This window comes from Anser anser (assembly GCF_964211835.1).
Source record: "Anser anser genome assembly, chromosome: 26".
Lineage (NCBI taxonomy): Eukaryota > Metazoa > Chordata > Aves > Anseriformes > Anatidae > Anser > Anser anser.
Window position 1 is genome coordinate 1,361,889 of NC_139747.1, and position 23,377 is coordinate 1,385,265.

At 41.5% G+C, this 23,377-nt stretch overlaps 1 protein-coding gene across 8 annotated transcripts in view; it reads right to left on the minus strand.

The window, feature by feature from the left end:
- Positions 1–19,781, minus strand: part of KCNU1 (potassium calcium-activated channel subfamily U member 1) — a 115,196-nt gene extending 95,415 nt beyond the window's left edge. For 4 of the 8 annotated variants that reach the window (XR_014575498.1, XM_083812015.1, XM_083812014.1 and 1 more), the window contains exons 1-15: positions 15,020–15,210; positions 13,713–13,820; positions 10,940–11,056; positions 10,292–10,353; positions 8,228–8,318; positions 7,338–7,449; positions 6,633–6,708; positions 6,112–6,187; positions 5,595–5,765; positions 5,062–5,153; positions 4,339–4,449; positions 2,732–2,837; positions 1,624–1,706; positions 695–764; positions 130–285 (exon numbers count right to left, since the gene is read on the minus strand). Coding sequence is in view for 6 of the 8 variants with exons in the window: in XM_083812015.1 (XP_083668141.1) it covers positions 130–285; positions 695–764; positions 1,624–1,706; positions 2,732–2,837; positions 4,339–4,449; positions 5,062–5,153; positions 5,595–5,765; positions 6,112–6,187; positions 6,633–6,708; positions 7,338–7,449; positions 8,228–8,318; positions 10,292–10,353; positions 10,940–11,056; positions 13,713–13,820; positions 15,020–15,103 (1,515 nt within the window). In the remaining 2 variants the exon portion in view is untranslated. Of the gene's footprint in view, positions 1–129; positions 286–694; positions 765–1,623; positions 1,707–2,731; positions 2,838–4,338; positions 4,450–5,061; positions 5,154–5,594; positions 5,766–6,111; positions 6,188–6,632; positions 6,709–7,337; positions 7,450–8,227; positions 8,319–10,291; positions 10,354–10,939; positions 11,057–13,712; positions 13,821–15,019; positions 15,219–19,638 lie in introns of those variants that run through there. The other 4 variants (XR_014575499.1, XM_083812019.1, XM_083812018.1 and 1 more) reach the window with 4 other exon arrangements.
- Positions 19,782–23,377: the final 3,596 nt, after the last annotated feature.

A 23,377-nucleotide genomic window follows, 5' to 3' on the forward strand; every position in this document is an offset into this window, starting at 1 on the left:
AAGCTAAATCCTAACATAAGATAAATTTCAAAAGACCTGGCTGCAGTTTCTACTCAAGAGTCAGGCACCTATTTCAGAGAAGATCCCACTGGGCTATATTTACATTATTCAAACAAGCGAAGGACATACCTCAGTGTTCTCTTTCCCAGTGAACAAACTGGTTAGGAGAGTAGACAAACCAGGAACTAGGCAGCTTTGTGCTATAAAGCCTAACTTCAGTTCAGCAAGACAGATGATATTGTCTCCCCTCCTCCAGTCCCAGTTGGGTATGTTTGGCAGGTGAACCTGTTTCAGAGTAGGAAAGTGATTACAGGTCAGCACAGAGAAAGGCAGGGCCACAACGTTTGTGTAACATGATGATTCTTGTCTTTCTTGCCTTCATCATTCTATTATTTGAAAATCTTCCCTGGAATACACTAATAGATAGCTAAGCAGACTTCTGAGTTTGAATGTTCTTTTGGTTTTGTTTTTCCTTTAAATGTTTAATATGCATTTGCTGACAACTTTGACAAAAACCAAAAGCTGTTACTTATTTTTAGTAATGTTAAAAGATATTCTAGCTAGGTTAGTACCTATATGAGTAGGAGACACTGCATAAAACCTCTGCCTTTTACAAAGTAAGGATCTTTGATTCCAAAAAGGCCAGAATTTCAACTGTGACAACCCACTTGAGACAGACAGACAATTGTGATACCTTGTTACGAGACTGAATTATCTGTAAAATGACTCTGGTGTTGGGGTAGTGATTCTTGATTGACAGCACTCTGTATGAAAAATATAATTTCTAATTAATATGCTTGGTTCTAGCTACGGTCTCTCATTTTTCAAGTCCAGCTAGCTTACTCCGGCAGACAGCAATTTGAGAGTGGTAACAAAGAATAGCGTATGGCCCAAAGCCTGTACCCGAGCTCCTCTACACTTTAAGCAAGTCCAAGTCCACTGTTTGGAGAGGAAGGCAGTCACCACCAAAAGATCATAAGACAATAGCATATGGCTTTGATACAGGATGAAGAATCGTACCTGTACCCTACTACAACTCTAGAGCTAAGAGAAACAACAATAATTATTTGCTTTGAAAATTCTACCTGTAAATTCCATTCATAAACTACAGTCTCCAGTAGACACCCTACAAATAGAAAGTGAAGATAATCCAATTTGGAACTTGAACTTTTGGATTGATTTGGGTGGAGAATACCATGCCAAGCCATCACATTCACACAATCCAGCAGTACTGAGAGTCCCCAGTTCAAGTCAAACCAGTACAAAAATGCTTAGAATATGAGACCTGACAGCCAAGCTGTACCAGACAGTAGTGCTTAACTCTCTCCAGTGTAAAGCACAGAGACTCTGACTGCTGATATTCAGGACAGTAAAGAAAATAATTACAATGTATTTAACAACATTATATTCTGTAGAGAGCTGCAAGTCTGCACAGCTGCTACCTGTCTCAGTCCTTCAAAGCATCTGATAAAATCATGGCAGAAAGCAGTCAGTTGGCTTTCAGACTTCTCCTGAAAGAAAAAACGTGACAGGACAAATACGCTCCCCTGCCAGCTGCACTATCTGTGTCACTGTTAATATCAATCAGATAAAGAATGAAAGCGCTGGAGTATCTCATCCTACCTCATGATATTACAAGTATCTTCAGTATAGGGCTGCGGAGAGCAAACATCTGCTAGAATGAGACAAGCATTTGCAGACTCCATCTGTATCCCAGGAGAAGAAAAGTTAAATCCGGGTTTAATCCCATATGAAGTACAACAATCTCTAATAGTGAGCTGATTTAGTGGCATGTGTCTTTAGTTAAAAACATGCATAAGGTCATCATGATCCTATTACTTTGGAGTTGTACACATGCCTGAATGTTTCAGCAATGATACAGCTCCAATCAAACATACAGTACGTAATTCATATTGCTATTTTCAAAGTGCTGGAACCCACTAAATTTATGATTTCTTGAGCTAACATCTTCCTAGAAGAGGTTACAAAAAACAGGCAGCAGTGCTATAATCTTCCCCAGCAAAGTCCAGCCAAAGCACTTTTCAAGGGTCAAAACTTGGTCATGTCAGAGGAGCTCTGTCTCTGCCATCTAATTAATATTTGGGCTGTACAGTGAAGTTGTTAACAAAAAAAATCATTTCATTTATAGTAGAGTTTTTATAGTCTTCTGGGAACTGGATGGAGATCTACCAAAACATTTCAAATATGATACTAACAAGTAGAAACCTCAGTAGAGTTAAAGCCTTTAATTCAGGTCCATTCCTTTTGCTGCTATTGGAATATTTTACTGAGTCCTCAGTATTTCAAAACACAAGGTCTAGGTCTCTTCTTTCCTGGATGTTCATGAATGAGACTCAAACACAATGCATGCCTGAAAGAAAGGCAACTAAGGGCTATTCCAATAATTTAAATACTATTTCCAGAAATGCTGCTCCCCACAATATTCCTCTTTTAAAACCAGCTGATCAGTCTTTGCGCCCTTTTTTTTCCTGTTTCAGTGCTTGAAAAATGTATAGCCTGAAAAGTCTGTTATGCCTGACTTTTGCATTTTCAGTTCCCATGAGTGTTATATTGGTATGCAAAAGGTACCAATAAAATAAATGGAGCTGCTTGAAGTGCAAATCACAACATGAATTAAGTAAATGCAGCTGATGTATCCTTTCATAAGGCATGAGATTTTCACAAGATTGACTTATCTACAAGAAAGGGCAAAAGATAAATAAGTTCTTACCCCAACTCTCTTTAGATCTCCAGAGTTCAGTGCAGAGCCATAAAAGAAAGTTGTGTAGGCTGAATAGCATTTGAACACAGCTTCCAGCTCAAGACTAGGAAGAGACCTATTCAGTATAAACAAGAAGGAAAAAAAAAATCCATCAATCTCTCATAATTATATTCTCTGCAATTCGCCAGTTATCAGCGAAGCTATTTGCCGTAACTACTTACAGCTTAAAAAAAGAGCTACAGGGATTTTGGCAGCTCAACTAAAGTACATAGTTTAGATTTTAATGAAAACAAGCTTTTATAACACTTAACAGTCATGGAAATGTTTCCTGGATTTTTCCTGTCTTCTGCTATTGTCGTTAATTTTTCATGAGTGTCATTCCACAACCATCCATGCAACTGTAATTCTACAGCTCACTGCTGCTCCACAAGAGTCAGGAAGTGACACTTCCTATGGCTTCATTCTGCGTTCCCTGTTCAAATGAAACTGCTGAACTTCAACTTTCTCTCCACTGTTATTTCCCTATCCAACATACACAAACCATATTTCACCCAGTAACTTATGTTACGTTTTCTTCTAAACTGTATTTTAAAACTCACGTAAAGGTATTTGTACAATGACCTCAGTAACGAAGCATGCACTGAAGGACGGTACAGGTACTGCTGATTTAAAGACAGGAAAAATCCACCTATCCTCTAAACGGTTTGTTGCAGTGATTATTAATCACTTTTCACTCTTGAAAATGCATGCCTTTTTTCTTACTTGAGTTTGCTCAATTTTGAACTCTAATCATTAGTTTTTATTATGCCTCTCTCTTCCAGATTAAAGAAGATTCTTATACTAGCTGTGAAGCTACTTAGGCACTTTAATCAAACCAACTCCCTATCTATTTTCCATTACACTGAATGGACTGAACTCTATACCTCTTCCTCCGAAGCACTTTTTCCTGTCTTTGAACCATTCTTGTACTTAATTACCATGCATCCGCAATTCAACAGCTCTCTCAAAATGTCATGGTATTTCAGAAGAGATGCCTATAATATTCTGCTCCACTCTTGCCCTACCTCCACCGCATTCCGACGTAAAATCCTGTTTGCGCTCCCAGCAATCACCTCCCCCTGTGGCTTCTGTTTTCAGAAACATATCTCATAGCTTCAGCTAGGTACAAGGGCTTCTGATAGGAGATTGTTTACACGCCTGATGTACTTGGCATACAAAAGTGATTTCACTTTCCTTCCTTTGCCATACACTGGTGTGACCAAGTGGAAGTTATAAATTTTCTCCTTCCCAAGATGAAAAAATGCATAAGAAACTGAGACAGCAGTCAACTATTTGATTTCCAGATTTGGCAAGACTTAAAGTTGGGTATACCTGGCAATGCTAGCTTACTATACAATTTAGAGGGATTTTTTTAAAAAAAAACTTTTTAATTGATCACAGAAGAAAACGTTTTATCACTAACATTCCAGCATAAAAGCTTCATTGCTCTAATTTGTTTTGGAACTCCCATTAATCAGGTACATAATATTGCTTTCCTTTAGTTTCAGACCTCCTGCATCTCCCCTAAGTGTTCAGGAAATCAAAGTGAAATATCTCAGAGAAATAAGAATACTCACTCTCCCAGAAAAAGGATTTCTGTGCAAACATTTCCCATGTCCTGAAGCAAAAAGTCTTGTAGGAAAGTAGTAACACTCTCCAGAGTGATATTACCACAGACAACGATATAGCTACAGGAAGAGATCAAGTAAGATTTTATACTTTGAAAATAGCAGAGTGGTTGTTGCAAATCTGACACTGTATGACACAATCTGCTTGTACTAAACCCAGCAATGAAGAAAAAAGTTTTTGTCTCTGTTTTGATAAAAATTTCACCCATCGTGGACATGTGCTTCAGGAATTATTTTGGAAAGGAAGAGAAACTGTGTTAGAAGCAGTGAATGGCACAAATTCCCAGAGTAAAGACTCACAGAAAGAACTTTGTAAGATCTCCTAGAAATTGTACCTAATCTGTCTTGTTCTATGAGTGCTGGAGGAAAAGAAATAAATAAAAAAACCCACTACCAAAACACCACCACACCACCAAAAAAATACTAATGAGGTAGGCTAACTTAAAGATTGAAGAGACCTATCATGTCACCTAGCTTTTCTCTTCCTTTGAAAACAAAACCCATGCCAAAGAGTGCTGTTGACAAGGTTTATTCAGACTCTCTTGAGTTAAGGATCAAACAAAAGTAAGTTTCAGGATTTTAAGCTACTACAGGAATTTCTTATGAGCTGGTTTACAGCCTAGTAACTGACCTGATTTTTATTTTCCAAAGACAAATAGCAACCATACTTACTTTTTCCCACTCACCACTTCATAGGAAGATTTGTAACTTTTATGGCTTTCAACAATTTCCACAACTTCAGGGATAATGTTTGCAAACAGGACCTAAGACATCAAGAAATACCATCTTCCTCAGAGCCAATTCTGTCTCTCCTAATCATGATAAATTAATTTGTGAGAATTTATATTATGTGGAACAACGACTACAATTTACTTTGGACTTCTAAAAAATCACTGGCAGGGATGCACAACTGTGATGTAGTGATAATGGATTTATGCTGTTGATACCTTGGATTCATTTTGTCCAGTATTTTGGCTCTTGCCAGTATTTGCAGTCTCAGGAAGAAATATTAGAAGCCCTGCCAGGTCTTAGAAGAGAAAATTACTCTATAGCCATGCCAGTAAGTACTTAATGTTAAAGCTCTGTTTTTGCTCATATATTCCTAATCCCTACTGGAACCCTGCTAAGCTCAAGTTTTTGGTGACAATCCTATTCACTCTCTGCCCCCAGCTGTCATTTTCAGAAAAGGAAAACAGGTTTCTTACCAAGCCACCAATAATGAAGAAAATAATGAAGGTTCGACCCAAGGCTGTTTGAACTACAACATCACCATAACCAACAGTGGACATTGTCACCATTACTAGGTACATGCACTTGAAATAGCTGATGGACTGTGAATTTGCAGGCTGGACCCAAGGATCTCCATTGTTTTCTACCTGTCCAGGACACGGGAAAGCAAAAAGAAGAGAGAAGTTTAGAGTGGTTTTGGTTTCAGTTCATCTCCAATTTATAATTATTTGATTAAAAAATTGGCATCATTTTCATTATTGTAAAGGTGACACATTACCACAGCAGGGATTGGGTTTGTATCAGTGCAAACTTATCTTGTTACACATGCAATTAAACTATACTGGCTTAAGTCATGCTTTGTGGTACAACACATTTGTTCTCTCTCTCTCTCCTAAGAGAATGTTGCATTCATTGTAAAAATATATACCCAAAGCTCACATGGTAATACTGATTTAAGGTGACAAGGAAGGACATGTAGCTGATTGTACATACCAAGTGAATAAATCCTGCAGCTGTGAGCCAGGTACCAATAAATACAGCAAAGAGTTTGGAGAGCTTGATTGAGTAACTAGAGATAGAAAGTGAAAAAAAGCCCAGGGCATTTAACACATAATGTAACATTTGCAATAGTTAAAATTTCCTATATGACTCCATCTCTGTTCAACAAAACTTTTCTCTAATGAGTTATATTATATAGGAAGGATTTAGGATTAGAAAAGTCTTCCTACATCCAGCCCTTTCTATCAGTCAGATAATCCCATTTTTTACGTTTATCAGTCTTCAAAACCTTTAAGACTTATTGATTTATGATTTCCCTCCTCCCCCAGACAGTTTCACTGAGCTGATGGTTATACTTTTCTTTCCTTTGCACAATTTCCAGTGCAACATCATTGATAGCTTTTTTTTCCCATATGCAATACTATTTCTTTCCCTCTATTACCTGAATCAACTAAAATACAGATACTGGGGAGAAGGTTAAGCTTCCAAGTGTACCTGACAAGAGTTTAACTCACTTGTTCTTTGTGACCCTCAGGAACTGTAGTATTCGGGGAAGTTCTAACAACCTAAGTGCTCTCAAAAAACGCAAACCTGCAGAAAAGCAAGAATGTCAATGAGAAAATAAGAAATCTGTCTAGAAGTTCAGATATTCAGATATGTTTAAGCATGCATGCTTTGTTTTCCATGTATTTTACAACCTCGAACCTAGCAAGAGAGGATAACACTGATCTGCATTCAGAGCCTTTATGCCACTGGATTTCCATTTATGTCCTCAAAGGTACTTTGATTTATTAAAAAAATAAAATAAAATGTAGTTCCTTTGAGCTGTAGCCTGAAGGTTTAAGTGACATACAGGTCCCAGCGGACTACAGACCCCAGAGCATGCAAGAAAGACATTCACAAAAATCAGGGTATCATATTTACTTCCCCTCTGGGTAGCTCATCATCCAGTTGGTGAGGCACAATGATTTCTGAGTTACTAAAAGCCCTACTAATGGATAAACAAAACAGAGGCAGAGTTTGGTAACTCACAAGTCCCTCAACATTAAAGGCATTTTAAAACTAATATGGAATATTTTTTCTCCCAAAGAACAGGTTGGAACAACAGAAGAACAGACGGTCGGTTAAAGTCTCCCCACATCAAAACAAATTCAGAAGAATTCTCAGCATAAGATGCAGAACAACAAGGATGGAAAGCAGGATCTCCAAGTCTTACTTACCAAGCCAATTTCTGTTTAAATAATAGGAAACAAAAACTGGAGGGATCGTGAAGAAATCCACAAGAGAATTCAGCTCAAGCCAGAACCTCAGCTTGTCATCTGCTGCCACAAACTAAAGATGAATAACATCAAAGAGCATCAGTGGTGTGTATGATCTTTGGCCTCACCAGAGCAAGAAGGTGACTCTCTGAGGAAGAAACCCATTTTCGTAGTACACTTCCTCCTCTGTAGTTCTGCCTTCTGTGGACACCCACTTAACATTTGTTTCTGAAAGGCTTGGTCTGGAGCCCTGAGAACACAACGATGGGTTGGACCCAAAGGTATAATGACTCTTTCTTTCTCTCTGTCTTTCTTATCTGCCCCTTTCACCTTTTTTTTTTTTTTCCCTAGGGTGCCCTTCTCTGTGGTACTGCTATATCAGTAATAATAAATCATAAACCTAAGGACAGGCGAGACCACATCCTCACCAATAAGAGGGAAAATCTTGTTTTCTAATGATTTGGCCAAAAATTCTAATGTCAAAAGCTACAATCAAAATCTATTTCACACCTGTGCAACTAATGGCATTTTAACAACAGATGGCACACAGCTATCCAGTTTGTACACAAGAAGCTGAAGAGAGACCTGACTAATTGATTCAGTGGCTTAAAGACATGGACAAAGACAAGGCTAATGTGTGAGCTAGGAAATGCTGCAGAAATGCTGGAAATAGCCAAACTCCAAAGGGAGAAAATAATTACAAGTGAAAAAATATTACAAAAAAAATGGGTGGCTCTGAATTAAGCTAACGCAATCAAGCATTATGTTACAGAGCACCTGTTGTCCACACAGGTAAACTGCTCCCATATATAGCTCAGTTTTAACTCACCTTTCCCATAAAGTGCACTTACCCGTAATCCAAAGTAAAAAAGGAAGAAAGCATTGAAGCCTGTATCTACATAAATGATGCTGTCTGGAAAGGAGATCTTGTATCCTTCTGCTCTAATGGGAAAACAGACACCACAGACAGTAGAAAGAAGGGTGAAAATAAGAAAGAAAAAAAACCAGTAGATTGGCTATCCAGTGACATTTGGTTTGGGTTTATATTTTGATTATGAAATACTCAAACCAGAATTTAAATGTATTCACAATTTTGTGTAATTTAAATCTACTTCCTCAGTGAGGTAGGCAGAATAAATGAATGTTAATAGCAGGGTTTTGTTAGCATTAGTGAGCATATTAAAACATGACATTATTTATCTATCATGCAAATATACTGGAAAGTTTGATTTTCATATATTTATAGTATTTAAGCAAATCCTTCTGCTCATTTCTTCAGGAAAACTGTTCCACCCTCCTCATGTGGACCAGCAGACTCTTCTATATTCAGCTTAGTCAGTAGAAAAGACAGCTCCTGCCGCGCTCACCCAGCCCCTGCCGAACCTGGCCTTCTATCCGCCAAGGGAGCAGTTTAAGCACGAAGCAGTTTCCAGATGAGCCTGCCAGGTTAGGCTGTAACACCAATTTAAGTTTTCTAGTCCAGACTCGCTGACCTTGCATGAAACAGGCCTACAGAGTACTCAAACTGCACAAGTGCAGGTGGTGAAATCTGGCAGCATAAAGCTGAGGGAATAAGCTTTTCCCACTGGTACCACCTGGTCCAGGAAAGGATGTTTGACACTGGCTCAAGAGATCACAGAGCATAAGAGATACAGAGCATACCTCACACTCACTTGCTGATATACTGCCTACAGCAGGCGACAGCAAGCTAGGTACGTCAATTACGAGCCATCTGACACCTCTTCCTGCTCCATGCAGGGAATATTTTGAAAACAGAAACACAATTAAGTAAACTAGTCCCATAGGTCAGCACAGGTGAACATCTACGCTCACCTACAGGTGTAATGCTATTCATAGAAAGAACTCTGTGAATAGGATTAACTGCCTGTTTATTCCTTAAAAAAGAAACTCTTTCCCTTCTGAAGCTATTCCTAGCTGTTTGTCAGATTTATAATGCCTTGGGATTGAACACGATATTGGATTGCTCTTGATGTATAATTCTGTTTCTCAGGTTTACCCCTGCTGATTGAATTCAGTTCAAAGTGCTCCACAGCTTTTATATTTTATTTATTTCATTTTATGGTTCCATTTTATTTTTCCAGTGTTGTGCACCAGTCCAAGCAAAGCACTGAGAACAATGCTCTGGCATATTAAATCAATCAAAGGGTTTTACATATTAATATCTTTTTACCCCTGAGCACATTCTACAAAATGTATGTCTTCGGGTGAAGATTGGTAGAGGCTATAACTATGCTTTCTTACTCAGTCTTATTTTACTCTCATCAAATTGTTTACTGAAGGCTGGACTTCAGAGAAGAGCTCCATTCCCAGTTAGGTATCAAAAATAAAAGGCCAGATTTTCAAAAGAGCTTCGGGTAGTGGGTGGTGAGCTTTATTAAAAGCCTAGGACTTGCTAAACATTGCAATAGGAAGGAAGAGCCGGGCTTTGAATGCCTTTGAAAATGTCTGTATCAAAATGGACCATTTTCAAAACCTGTTTCCAGCTGTATAACTTGGACGCCTGTCCCTTAGTTCTTCTGAAAATCCGGACTTGATGGTATAGACACAAATAATTACATACACCAAAAAAGCTGCAATAGAAAGGTACAAAGCACATTTTTTCCTTTCTGCCTGCATTATGTAGTTCCATGCACTACTCAGGTAGCTGTTATCATGCAGTTATGCCCAAGGTGTGCTCTTCTAGTATCTGTAGTCCCCGTAAAGTATTAGGATCTTAAAGGAATGGAGGAGTAGGTACTTGAGATCCCAAAGAGCTCAAAGGGGCCTGTCATATAACAGCACCCATTGGCTCCTCTGTCTAATGCCCACAAAATAGCACCAAGAAAACACATCAGTTTGGGTTTCTGAAGTTTGTTTAAATAAGCTTTTTGGATAAACATCAGTAATCTACTTACTCAGCAAGATTGACAAAATAAATGATGAGTGAGCCAATATTCAGAAGAAACACCAGTATCACCTGAAAACATATGCATTAAGGAGACGTTATGAGGTTTACTATGGCAGTAACACAGCTTCCGTCTGTAACACCACTTTTACTGTTTGTCTGCCTGCACATGTGACCAACTCCTCTTTCACTTGCAGCCACCAAACTGTGATGTACAAAATGATGCTCGGACAAAAAAAGGCTGTCAACTTCTACTGACACATTTCTTTGGTGGTCACTTGCCATAGCACTGAAGGAACCGAGGCACAACTGTGATGGATTTTCTTCTCTGTGCAATCTAGATTACGTCTTTTGATCGACTTTTCTGTGTTCCCAGTGTCACTCTAAGAACCCAGAAAATAGAGATTGTATAGCCATATCTAGAGAGACATCAGACAGTGAGTCTCTGACATTTTTTATCATTTTTGGTCTACTTAGGAGGACTTTCTGAAACATCTTCCCAGGCCAAACACATTTGTATTCGGAAAAAGTGTGAACTTGATCATGCAAACTGCAAAACCTGACAAACTTGTGTTTTCACTTGATGTTCTCAGAAGAACAAACATGGCTCAATACCTGCGCATCAGAAGAGGAAACCTGTGTTAACCAGTCTACTTACCAATATACACCCCATAGATGTTTGAGCTGATAGCATCATTTCCACCTGGGTAAAGAAGACTCTTATCCAATAGACTGAGCTCTGTTTCCTTTTACGTGGCCGCCAGACATCTTTGCCCTGACAGAGAAGCAAACAGACTGTTATTCTTGGCTTTGCCAGACCCTGTTTCCCAGAATATCTAAAGCAAACACATCCAGCCACCAACACATCTGAATGGTGATTGAAAGCACGGGGGGCACAGAGTATGTCTTCCTTCTGCTAAGCTACTAAAATCTTCAGAATGCCTTATCTTCCTGGAATTCACTGAGGGCTTGCTGTGCAGACATGCACTGCGATCCTCCCACCAAAACGCAGTATCGTTTTCTGTATTTGTTGCATCGATGAATGTTGATTCTCATCACCTTGAAGTGATTGTCTCATAATCTGCGCCTGAACAGAAGTGTGCACTGTTGCTAATAATCCCTCTCTACTTGTCTCCCCACCCCTTCCCATCTTACGCCAATAGCGAATTAACTCAGTAAATGAGTTTGATCATTTATAACACTCCCCTTGTACAGCTTCAGCTAATTCTGAGTAGCTTTTGCTATGAAAACAATTCTGTCCTTCCTGCAGATACAGTTATTAATAACTGTAACAAATAGCTAACAGCAATTAAATGACAGAAAATCTGTGAACTTCTACCAGAAAAAAACCAACACTGTAATGGGAGATACCATGTTGTCCCCGACCCTCCCTTCTTTTATACTCAGTTTCCTAGGCACCTGAGCCTGTAAAGAGCTAACACTTAAGAACTAAACCCCACCTCTGCTCCAGCAGCCAAGAGAACAACAGAGTGAGGTTAATTTAACATTTTGGCACGCAAAGATGCCTACTGCTTGCCAGCAGCACAGGTGTTCCCTTCATTTTTCTCCCACACAACCCAGGTGAGCTTATGAGAATGTCAAGGCCTCCCTTGGAAGTGATGGAGTGAAATGGCCTGTGACAGTTGTTGGAGGCAACGTGGAGTGACACAAGGAAAAAGCTCTTCAGTCCTGCAAATTACATTGTAACCCGCTAAATAAGTGACCTGGATGTGCCATATGAACCTCCTGGTGTTATCCTTGGGAGCTACTAATACCTTCTCAAAACTTCCGTAATACACACACGGAGGACTGGGACAAAAGATCTGGTGGTGGATTTTTTTCAGTATGCTTAATCCCATCCTTTGTCCAGCCTGTCCAGACCACGTGAAAACATCTTTCCTAAAATACTGAAAAATAGCTTCCCACAGTAATTTTTGTGATAATTCCAGCATACCGAATGTGGAAGTACGGTACTGAGAGATGGCTTGACCACGTACATATGTTCCTCATTCCTGCTATCGGCTCTGGCTTATTGTTTAAAAATGTATATGAACAAGGCACTGTGTGTTTGCATATACAAACCTGTGTGTTTAAGAATCAGAGGTTGTATGAAAATGGGGATAATTGTGATCACTATTGAAAAGGCAAGCAGTTTAGTGCTCCTCTGTGTGGCCGTATTTATCTACACGCACATGTCGGTGCTGAGGTGTCTGTGCGTATGTTTGTGCAACTGCTAATATTCACACTGGTAAAAACTATCTTGCTTCCTTCTCTTAAAAAGGGAAGGACAATAGCATCCAAAAGCACAATGCTGTTCATCAGCTTGATGATAAAAGCTGTAGCTTTGGGTTTTCCCAAACCCAACTCTCTCTGAATATACCATGTTCAGTGCACTATGACAGAAGATAAAACCTTTATAAATCAGAACTCAGATCAATATCAAATGTAATTCCTGCATTCTCAAATCAACACGCAAAATATGAGCTATTTCAAAAAGACTTTGCCTTTACCTTTTTCCTCCAGATTTGCTCAAGGACGAATCCGTAAGTGTATCTAGCCAACCTGAAAGCCAGAATGGTAAACAGGCCTCCCAAAAATATGAACAAAGATGGTATAATAAAAGCCAACTGAAAGTGCAGTGTACAGGTGAGGTCAGATTTCCTTGTCATGTTGTGAATCACTTTGCTCTGCATTTTTCCTCCTCAGCTTCCTTGACTGCTGGGTCCTGACCTTCTAGAACCCTGCTGCTCTTGTGACTGCAGTGACCTCAGTGTCAGTGCAGCATCACGCAGGCACTGGTGAGGCTGACAGCACAGGATACCGGAGACACTTCCCTCCACAATGGAAGCATTTGAATGGGGGTTCCAACTTAGAACTGTATCTGTTTAGTGATATTACCAAGGTACTTGCTCTCTCTGGAAAAACTCAGTTTATAAAGCTGGCTCTCACACAGACTCACTGTATAAACATAAGTTGCTTATCCAGACCTGTGAAGTCTCACACATGGCACTCAAGACATCCATTCAGACCCCACTTCACGCTTCCTTTCAAGAGCCGCAACACACACATACTGCAGTACTCCCTTGGGAATTTCCATTCCACTTTTGGATCAAGTCCTGCCTCTGCTCAAAAACAAATACAAGCATGATGCCCTGGCACTGAAAGTGTAGATGTCATGATAAGAGCATCAGTAGAAACAGTGAATAAACAGAGTAAGATTGGTTGAATGTGTCAGAAGAAAGATGCACTTAGCCTGCTATTTTGTTTCAGTTATTGCCCAGTTGATGATGAAGTACAGTGTGACCTTTTCCCTGCTGTCTTCATTTCACTAGATTATCTTCTCTCTTTCTTTTTCTAGCTTAATAAACTTCTTAATCAGAAGAATTTTAACAAGCTAAGTTGAAGTTTCATGGGATACAAACATAACCAACCTGGGATAAATGTGCTGCCATTTCCACAAGCAGCAGCTCTTCCTTGGAGTCAGGCCACCTTTGCAGTCCTATATGTAAAACCAATTTGCTCCCCAGCATCACTGCAGCCTTGGACAAAGAGCAAAGCAGAACAGCACAGCAAGCTCTCACCAGAAACTGCTCAGTAAAAGCAACAGTTCCCCTTGCACCATGCAGGCCTTGCTGTCCCACCCACAGCTGGTGTGGTGTGATCAGATGCCACCAGATCACGCAGCGTCTCTCCCCCTTTCTATTGAAATAATGTCATCAAAAGCTTTAGGTCTAGTCAAGAGTTTTGAAGTCTTTCATGAGCAATGCAGATGAATAATGCAATCAGACTCTTCTTCAAGCAATCAGGGCAGCTGAGTATGGAAGTAGTGATTTTGCCTGAATTGGGAAAAACATGTGCCCAGAGGGGGGGAAAAAAAAAAAAGAAGAATGGTGAAATAACAGCCCAGCTGGCTGGGAGGCAAAGAATGTGTTATTGTAGCCTTTAAATACAGTAATAGTTAATGTCTGCCCTCCCCTTTCCTTTCCTCCCGTGCTGAGCATCAGAGGGGACTGTGAGTGATTGAAGCCAGTAGGATGTTTTGAATGGCGAGGGCGGTCCTGGGGACAGTGTCAGCTGATGGAGTCATCGGTTGTGTTTTCACAGGGATTAATATGACACAATTGCAATCAGCTCCTCATCTAAAGCTCCAGGATGCCTGAGTCAAGGGCAGGAAAATTTTAAATAAGTTCCAAAAGCGAAGAGGGGAAAAACAAGAAAGGAAAAGAAAAAAAAAATTTAAAAGAAAGAAAGAAGGAAAAGAAAAAATGTTGTCCCAAACTGAGCCACTTCTCTCTATTCCTCCTGGTGTATTCTTACCAGTCCTCAAGGCTACTACCTTCTGGTCAAGGTCTGGTAATTGTAGGACAGTTTGTAATCTAGGGATGTCTGAGACACTGGCCCTTCTCTGAAGCACCAGATGCGAGATCTACCATCTCCAAAAGAACGTGTTCAATCACCTCTTGCAAGCCAAGAAGGCAATACAGGCAGAGGAGACGACAGACTGCAGTGACGCTCCCCATCTATTATCTCAATTAACATTCAGGCCAGATGCTCATTAGGACTGTCCAGAGGCAGGTAGAAGAGTTCTTACAAGGAAGCCCAGCTGGTTTAGCTCTGCCACAGAACAACCTGACGCTGGCCTACCAGCGGTGCCCCCAGCTCGGCCTAGCCGCACCACAGGCAGCCATGTTGTCCCCCTCGCTCTGCAGCTGCCCCTGTCGCTGTAACAAAGCATTACCTGTGGGACCGGAGCTGGGGACAGGAATTCCCCCCAAGATGACAACGGGATGTGCCAGCCGCTAGCGTAACTCCTGTTCCACATCTAACACGTTTCTTCCACCTGGTTCCTGCCCCACCTCCCATCTTTCTGTGGAGCGAACTCCTCGCTGCGTTTCTCCCGCCCGCTGCTGTGGGGAGGTTCTGGCTGAAGATGGCAGCCTTTGCCTGTTCGTTTGCTGCTGCCGAGCCAGGGCCGGCTCCCAGTAACTCCTGGCTGTTTCCCAGCCCAGCTGTCCCCAGAGCAGCCCCAGGCCACCCTGGCAGAGCTGCGGGACGGCCACAGCCTGTCAGCAGCACAGAAAAGAGATACAGCAGCAGAGATACAAAAGCCTCGAAGGGAGCAGACAACAGCCAGCAGACTCATTTTCTGTAATTTGACAAAACTGTAGTTTATGCTGCACTGATGCACACGTTTGGAATTAGATAAAGAGTGGAAATCCACCAGGAGGCATCACACAGCGCTCAGTTTTGGTGCAAAAATAACCTTGCTGATGTTCAGAGCGCTTTATGAACGTGAAGACTTCCACACCTGCCTCCTGAAAGGAAATGTCTTTGTAACCTCAGTATCTGAAGGTAGGAAAACTGGGGGAGAAAAATTAAGGCCACAGAGGAATTCAGCTGACTAACAGGAACCTGTTTCAGATGTTTCTGACACAGAAGCCTATGCCTTAAGCAGCTTCCCTTCTGCAGCCACACGAACCCCACTGCAACCAGCCTGCACAATGCTCAGCCACTCCCCAAGAGTTCACAGGGCCCACTGAGACATCACTTGGCTCAGTCTCTAATCAGTAGAATAAAATAACGCTCTCCGTCAGAGAGCATTACAGATCTCCTAAAGTAGGCTCATGTCCTGGAGCATCCCCAATTTGTTTCTCCGATGACAAATTCTTCCAACTGCTTATTAACACGTACCTTCCCTCCCCCCAGCTCTTGTGCTAGCTCCAGGTTCCAGTGAAAGCTGGATCCTGACCTTCCAGCCAAATTTCACTGTATATTGAGTATTTGCCTGCTGGCTGGAGGAGCCATCTGTTATCAGGAGTCATCTTCCCTGTACTTGTGCTTGCACATTGTGATAGAGTCTCCTCTTTATTTCCTCTTTAATAGCCTAAATGGATCAAGCTCCTTATGTCTTAAACTAGAAAGATGTTTCCTAGGCTCTCAATCATTTATATGGCTCTTTTATGAACACTTCCAGTTTTTCAGCATCCTTTTTGTTCTGCAGACCCCAGAACCTGAATCACTATCCCAGTGAAGATCTGGCTAATGGGGGCAGATGGAGCGATAGGCTTATTACATTGGATCTGTGAAAGGAAATATTTGATTTTAAAAGTGCACCAGTTTGACTGAGAGGAAAGAAGGGTAACAAAGGCACTGAACTGGGGAGGCATATCCTGAAAGGATTTAACTACTAAATAATGAGAACATCCACAGGCACATAAGGCTGGATTTAAAAAAGGGACACATTCCACCGCTTCAGAGCATAAACCAATAGCTGGCAGGGATTACAAATAAATGTCTCCTTTGGGTAGATTCCTCTATAATTGTTCACCATGGAGAGAGCTTACATCTCCCTCTGAAGCAGCTGGCTCCCAGCAGATCCAGAATGCTCGGATAAACAGGTCTGGAGCAAATCGCTCACCTTTCTAGTATGTGGAGACATGCACAGAGGGAAGAGACAAAGGGTTTGTGCTTAAAGGTTAAATCCTTATATCACCTCTCTCTTCTACCAAATCTATCTAGGTAAGAAGGCTAAGAAACTAAATAGAAATGTGTTACAGCCTGCATTCTCCCAGCCCCCTTCCCACTGCAATCTCCTATTCACTTCCATCCAAAATGAAGTGCATGCATGCAACAGTCCTCTTATCCCTGCTTGGTTCCCACTTTCACTGTGCTCTGAACCTTCCAGGTGCAAAATAAAACAGATTGGTCCAGAATTCGGAAGCAAATGAGCCAAGCTGCTTGCTCCAGGCTTCCAATTTAATAAACATGCATCTATATCTCATGGACAGTCTGTCACTTCCCTTTAATAGAAATCACCTGCTCCTCTAATAATCATTAAACAAATTGACAGCACAATAGCCAAGGCCTCTCATCTTAATGCCACCTGCAGCAAGAATAAAATAATCCACTAACATCTTTTCAAAAAGGCCATTATTCTGCCTAATACAAATGCACAAACACATACTCCATGTGACACAGGATCAAACATGTCCATGAAGAGAATAAATTGCACAGAAATTCTTTTTGTTTATATAATGCAAGTATTTTATTAGTAAAATCATTTTTCGTTTTCTCTCGATGAGGATAATAATCCCTCGTGCTTCCTGCAGTCCTTTCCTCTGCTAGAGCCAGATCCCGAGCAGCTTTATGGGCACCATCAGAGCAAATGGCCAGGCATGCCTGCACCGACAGCTGACATGCAGCTGCTTTTCTAAATCAAAGAGCTTTCAGGCCAGGATGTGCTAAGCACTGCTGAGACCTAGAAAGTTTTCAAAAAATATACTGTCCCATTCTGGGAAGGATTAGAATTGCTCTCCTATACATGTCTCCTGACAGGATCCACCAAGGTACTGGGATTTCTGGCAGTTAACTGCAGAGATCTCCTTGGGCCCAGGATGACAACTTTGCATGCAAGCTATAATAATACTTTAGGGTTAGATGGAATCCCTCGACAGAAGATTCAGTATGCTGAAATGCCCAGGGGGTTCTGTGCAGCCTTTCTCCATCTTCCGAAACAGTTAAGCTTTCAAGGAGTACCACAGGTCTGTGTGGACTTTGCTCTTTCTCGGTCTCTCATAGATGACCTCTGTGTGCTCACTCAGTACACGCGCTGTTTTTGAAGCAGCCAGACGCCTCTGCTGCCATAATATTCTACATTAGTGCGTGTAAGGTCGCTGAGCCTTAGCAAACTTCAAATAATAGGACCCAATCTTCATTGGTTGAAATCATATCCCCATCTACACAGTGTCTTATGGTCACATCTTAGGGTCACCATGGAGGAAAAAAATAGTAATAATTTAAAAAAAAATCAGTGAACTGCAGTGTGACAAAAGTTATACCCATGGGGATGGAGCAAGCACAGGGGGACAAGGGCTTGCTCTTGGACTTGTTCCTCCCTTTTATCTCTGCATTTTGTTCTCATTCTCAGCTGCCTGTCTCAGAGCATCTGTTTGTCTCATTAGCCTGTTTCTCGTTCTCCCCCACACGCCGACTCCAAGCACAGCCCATCAGTCTCAAAGCTCTATTAGCCTTCAATACTTTCTTATCCACAGCATTCATTGCTGAAGGATACTTGAGGTTAATGAAGGATTTTTAACAGCCTTATGCAACCAGTTTGATTGTCTCAATCATGTTGATTTGGAAGTCATGTTGTACCTGATGGGGCCTCTCATGTCTGATGAGAGTACAAAGAAAAGATATGCTGGGATAAAAGACAACCGTGTGCCAAAGGGGCAGCAACAGCTTGGCACCAGAAGCTATACAAAGGAGCACTCTTGTAGCCAGGAACAAGCAGCTCCGTAAAGGCAGGTGCACAAAAAGTCATACCCACATACTGGTAACTAGAATATCCTGAGGAGCCTCACAGCATCCTTCAAGTCACCTCTACATCTAGCTAGATGTTTCGCATGGAATGGGAAGCACCTCAGGAGATGCTTGTCTTTTCAAAGCAGCCCCTACTCCCAGATCCCACTTCCCAGGCTGCTGACGAGCAGCCTGCAGCACAACCAAGGGCTCACACTGCAAGAAGCAGTCCTGCGACTGCTGTTCAGAGGTAAATTCACTACTGTGCTGCCACTGCTGTCTGGCAACTGTGCACACAAGCTTTACCCTCAGCTTAAAGCTGAATCAACCGTCCTTCACAACTCTCCCTCTGTGGGGGAGTATCTCCACGCACAAGCATTCAGCAGAAACCAAGGACACAGTAGAGCTGGATCTACTCCAGGACAATTCCTAGATTTAAAAAACCTCATGTGGCTACTGATCATTTGAAACGCAATCTGGGAGTTAGGATGGAGGATGCAAGGGAGGAGTCTGAAATGGGTTGTACATGGATAAATTGGGCCCTTGCTGTTTGTCTGGTCCTTATCTCCGCAGTACAAGAGCGTATCAGTCATTTGCAGAGTTTTCTTCACAGCATGCCTATGTGGGAGGGAAATTGCATGTCCCCATTTTCCAAACAGGGAGGTGAAGTAAAAGGAGGATTACATGATTTTGCTGTTCCTCCCCAAAGTCACACAGGAGGTCTGCAGGTGAGCGGAATTGAAACCATGTCTCCCAAGCTCCCCAGCCTCTCAGCCATCCTCCCTTTACTAGACATGACAAACGCTCTGCAATCGAACCTGCCTTGCAGAAATCTCAGCTAAGCTGATGGTGTCTTCCTTTTCACCCAAAGCTTTTTTTGTTTTAGCAGGTACTGACCTTTAGTATCCGTTTGAAGCCCAATTCCCCACTCACTTCTTTGTTACGGCATTCATTGCAAGGCACCAATATACACCGAGAGATACGATTACATTCCACACACCCACCGAAGCTAATTTCAGTGGTGTTGTAGCTGTAAATTAAACTCTCTGAGCTTACCATGCCCACGACACTGCTTTGGTGGGAGCTGGGCTCTTCGTCCACTCAGGTGCATTTCAAAGGTGACCCAGAACGCTGCGGGGAGCTTCAGCGTTTGCTCAGGGGAATGCAAACACGTGTAGCGGTTCTTCTTGCTACCTGTGCTGATGTTACGATCAAAGTAGTTTGCAGTGGATATAGGTTAGTCTAACCAAAATCGTTAGACAGACAAAGATTAACATGCCTAAATGATACATGTGTTCTAATTAGAGAATGTAATCACCTCAGGCTTGATCATTATTGCTCCCTTTACGTGTAGCATTTCAGCTGCATTAAGATCCCTGGCAGTTCTTTCATCTAACTTTTATATTCAAGGACATCAGGTTTTTAATCATTAAACACCTAAACTCTGTTTTTCACAAATCTTTGAAGAATAATTATTTTCCAAGTACAAACCCTATATCACTGAAGCCTGTTTTAAAAACCCTCTCATCTCTGGCTGCTGCACTTATGTCAACAGATCTTTTTTGGAAACCTGACTGTGGAAAAGCAGCTCAAAAATAAAGAAAATAACGTTTTGTCATTCTCTTCTATTTTTTCATTCATTTTGTTCTGTTGGAAGATTTCCAGCTCAACTGTAGGATCTGTCAAAGTATCAGCATTGTCAGAGTTAAGGAGATTTTCATTTGAGACTGAGCCCTCAGGGCAGTATTACCCTGATTTGGGACTGCCTGACAACTGGAACTCATTCCTTCTGATTTAGCTTCATCTTTCTCCTCACACCTTTCTGCATACATCTAAGTTTTTCCCTCCACATAGAACAACCACCACCCCACCCAAAAAAAAAAAAAGCCACCTTATTTCCCTTCCAAAAATCTCCTTTTGCAGTATTAGTGGTATGCAGGGAGAGATTCAGAAAGAGTTGGCATAACTTTTTGCACATTCATCGATACATGCATTTATTATGTGGTTAGCTTCATATGATTCTGCAGAATGCCTAAACCTGGCTGAGAATATAAAAATAGCCCACTATCAATCTTTTTGTCGTGGGAAATGTAGATTCATCGGTGCAGGCAGAGGGAGCACTGGCAAAACTTTACAGCAGCTTCCATAAAGCTGTCAACAGTGAAAACAGGCTGGTTTTTAAGCTCAGGGAACAAAGACCATATTGGCACTGAGTCTTACAGCAGGAATACTGATGAGATCCTACAGTCAGAGGTTTGTGGCTAGGACAAGGAAACACAGATGTAGACCTTTGAGCTCTGTACCAGCATGATTCCATCAAGCTGTTAAAAGCAACTGCAACCCTTTCGAATGCAACTACAAAGGATGTTTCTTTTTCTCTGCAATTCTCTCAAAGTATATTACGAGTCATTAGTATGGCTACCTACCAGATATATGTGGACGTAATTATTTAGAATTGTGTAAAGCTACGTTGCAAGTCTTGCTTCCCCCTATGGCTATTGCTGCTGTGGCCCTAAAAACCAGAATCTCAGGACTGTGCGTTAGTTCAAGGACCAGCAGTTTAGAGGGTCTTTCAGAAACATGGCCTTTCAATACCAAGGAAGCTGGAAAATAAGCTTGATTAAAGCATTGTTCTTAATATTTTGACTTAAATACAATTTTGGTAAGTTCTTTTGCTTGCCACATTTCAACCCAAACTTTTTGAAAGGGTCACTGTCAAGGGACTGGGTATTTTCATTAAAACAGTACCACCGATCACATCAACTCTTCTGTTTTCAGTTTAGCTCTAAAAGCCAGAACATCAAAGAAGGTTCTGTGTGCCAGCTGCTTTTGTGATTCACACCCTCTGTGCAAGACAGGAAAATATGCCATAAAAGCACAATAGCAAACTACGTGTTCTTATGAGATTTGTATAGATATAAGTTTTCAAATAAATATTCCTGAAATGTTTTGCATATATTCAATCTGAATGATACCCTGATACCAAACTTGTGATCTATCCAAGATGGAAATCAGGCAAAAACCAACATTCATCACACACAAAGTACATCACGTATATGCGATAGCCACCCAGCAAAGACAAAGAAAAAGGCATCTATAAAGGAAAAGAAACCTGAAACTGCTGCAACCCGCATAGACTGACCAAAGCAATTCCAGCATCTTTTCCACAATCCCTTCCTTTTGCTACTCACCTGCTCTGGCAAGAACAAGCAGAGGCCCACAGGTAGCTAGCTAATCTCTTTTAGAGTTTTTCCGCCCTTATTAGTTGCAGCTCAGCTGACACCTGTCCCTCACAGCCCAACCTAATTAGATAGCATCGATTTACATTAACTAGTGGGAATGCTTTCTCTTGTTCTACATTTGCCTTCTTTTCTACAACTCTAATTAGCGGTTAATCTTTAAGTTCATTTATAGCTTCAAAAAGGTGGGAGAGAAGTCTCTTGCCCCCTGAATAAGACACCGGTTGAGTTTGGAGACCTGCACGCATAAGCCTGCTGCTATCACAGAGCCTTGGTTTGAGATCCCTGCTCTTAGAGATTGCTAAACGCAGTTATAGCCGACAGAGCTGGGAATTTGCAAGATTGGGATCTGAAGATTCCCACAAATAACCTTCTCGTGAGTGAAAACTGAGTCAAATTGCCCAGACAGAATCTTGTAATTAGAGGCTCAAAATATCTTTTGGACACTATTACTGTATGCATTATTTCCCCTTCTGATCACTCAGAATTAATTGATAACTGCAGCAAAACTAAAAGTACCTGGGTGTCCCCAGGCTCCAGCTCCTGTCTCTTAACTGACAGCAAAGTGACAGTGCAGTACTTCAATATAAACACTGGGAAAAATGTAAACATACTGACCCAAAACTGACCCAAACTGCATTTTTCATGCAGTTCACGGAACACGTGAACCAAAGTCCTTTGAAATTCATATGAAACCCTTTCAAAATCTGTTTGAACATCCCGTTGCAGTGCTGTGTTCTCTCCGTAATGTGGTATGTATGCTTTCTGTGCCGGGATACCAATAATTCAGAATAAAAGCAGAAACATGATTTCTGAGACTGGTGCCCCAGACACAGAAATCAGTCAGTAAAAGGCAGAAGGCTGTTTCTCCCAGCTGGCAACTTTTACCAAGACAAGTAATCACTGAAGAAAATGAATTGTTTGCATGCAGTTAACCCTCTCTGCATCACACACAATTCTTCGCTGCCCACTGTGCCTACGTTTGGCTCTCGTGGTAGGGGTTGCCATCTCTCCAGGTGTGTTATCAGGGCATTTGGACTTCTGATCAGTTTCTATTCAAGTCAGGTCAGCCAGATCTACTATTAAAACATTTTAAGACAAGCCAGCTCTTTCTTCCAAGGCGGGCTAAGAGCACTGCCCTGAGGAAGAGGCAGCTTTCCGCAGGAGGCAGGGTGTCCTTCGCTGGGACAGTGCTCCGCAGCCTGAGGCAACCTCTGCATTAAACCAGTAGGAGCCAAAGGGACTCTGACCTATTGTGTTCTGCACATTTTAAATCCCATCTTGCCCGCAGGAAGGGAGTGCTTCTTTTATTATTACCAGGGTTCGGTGATGTTCAATGTCATTTACCCTGCATAAAGTTGGCTCTTCGTGTCTCGGGGACTGTAGCACTACCCAAAGGTGCCAACAACTTCGGAGCTGTGAAAAATGGGCATGCTTTTTTTTTTAATGAGTCTAATGGCTGTAAGGCCCCCAGCACTGGTATATCATCTGTAAGATTGGTAAGAAGTAATCCTGCAAACCAATCGCTGTAAGGCAGATCGCTGACTCCATACAGT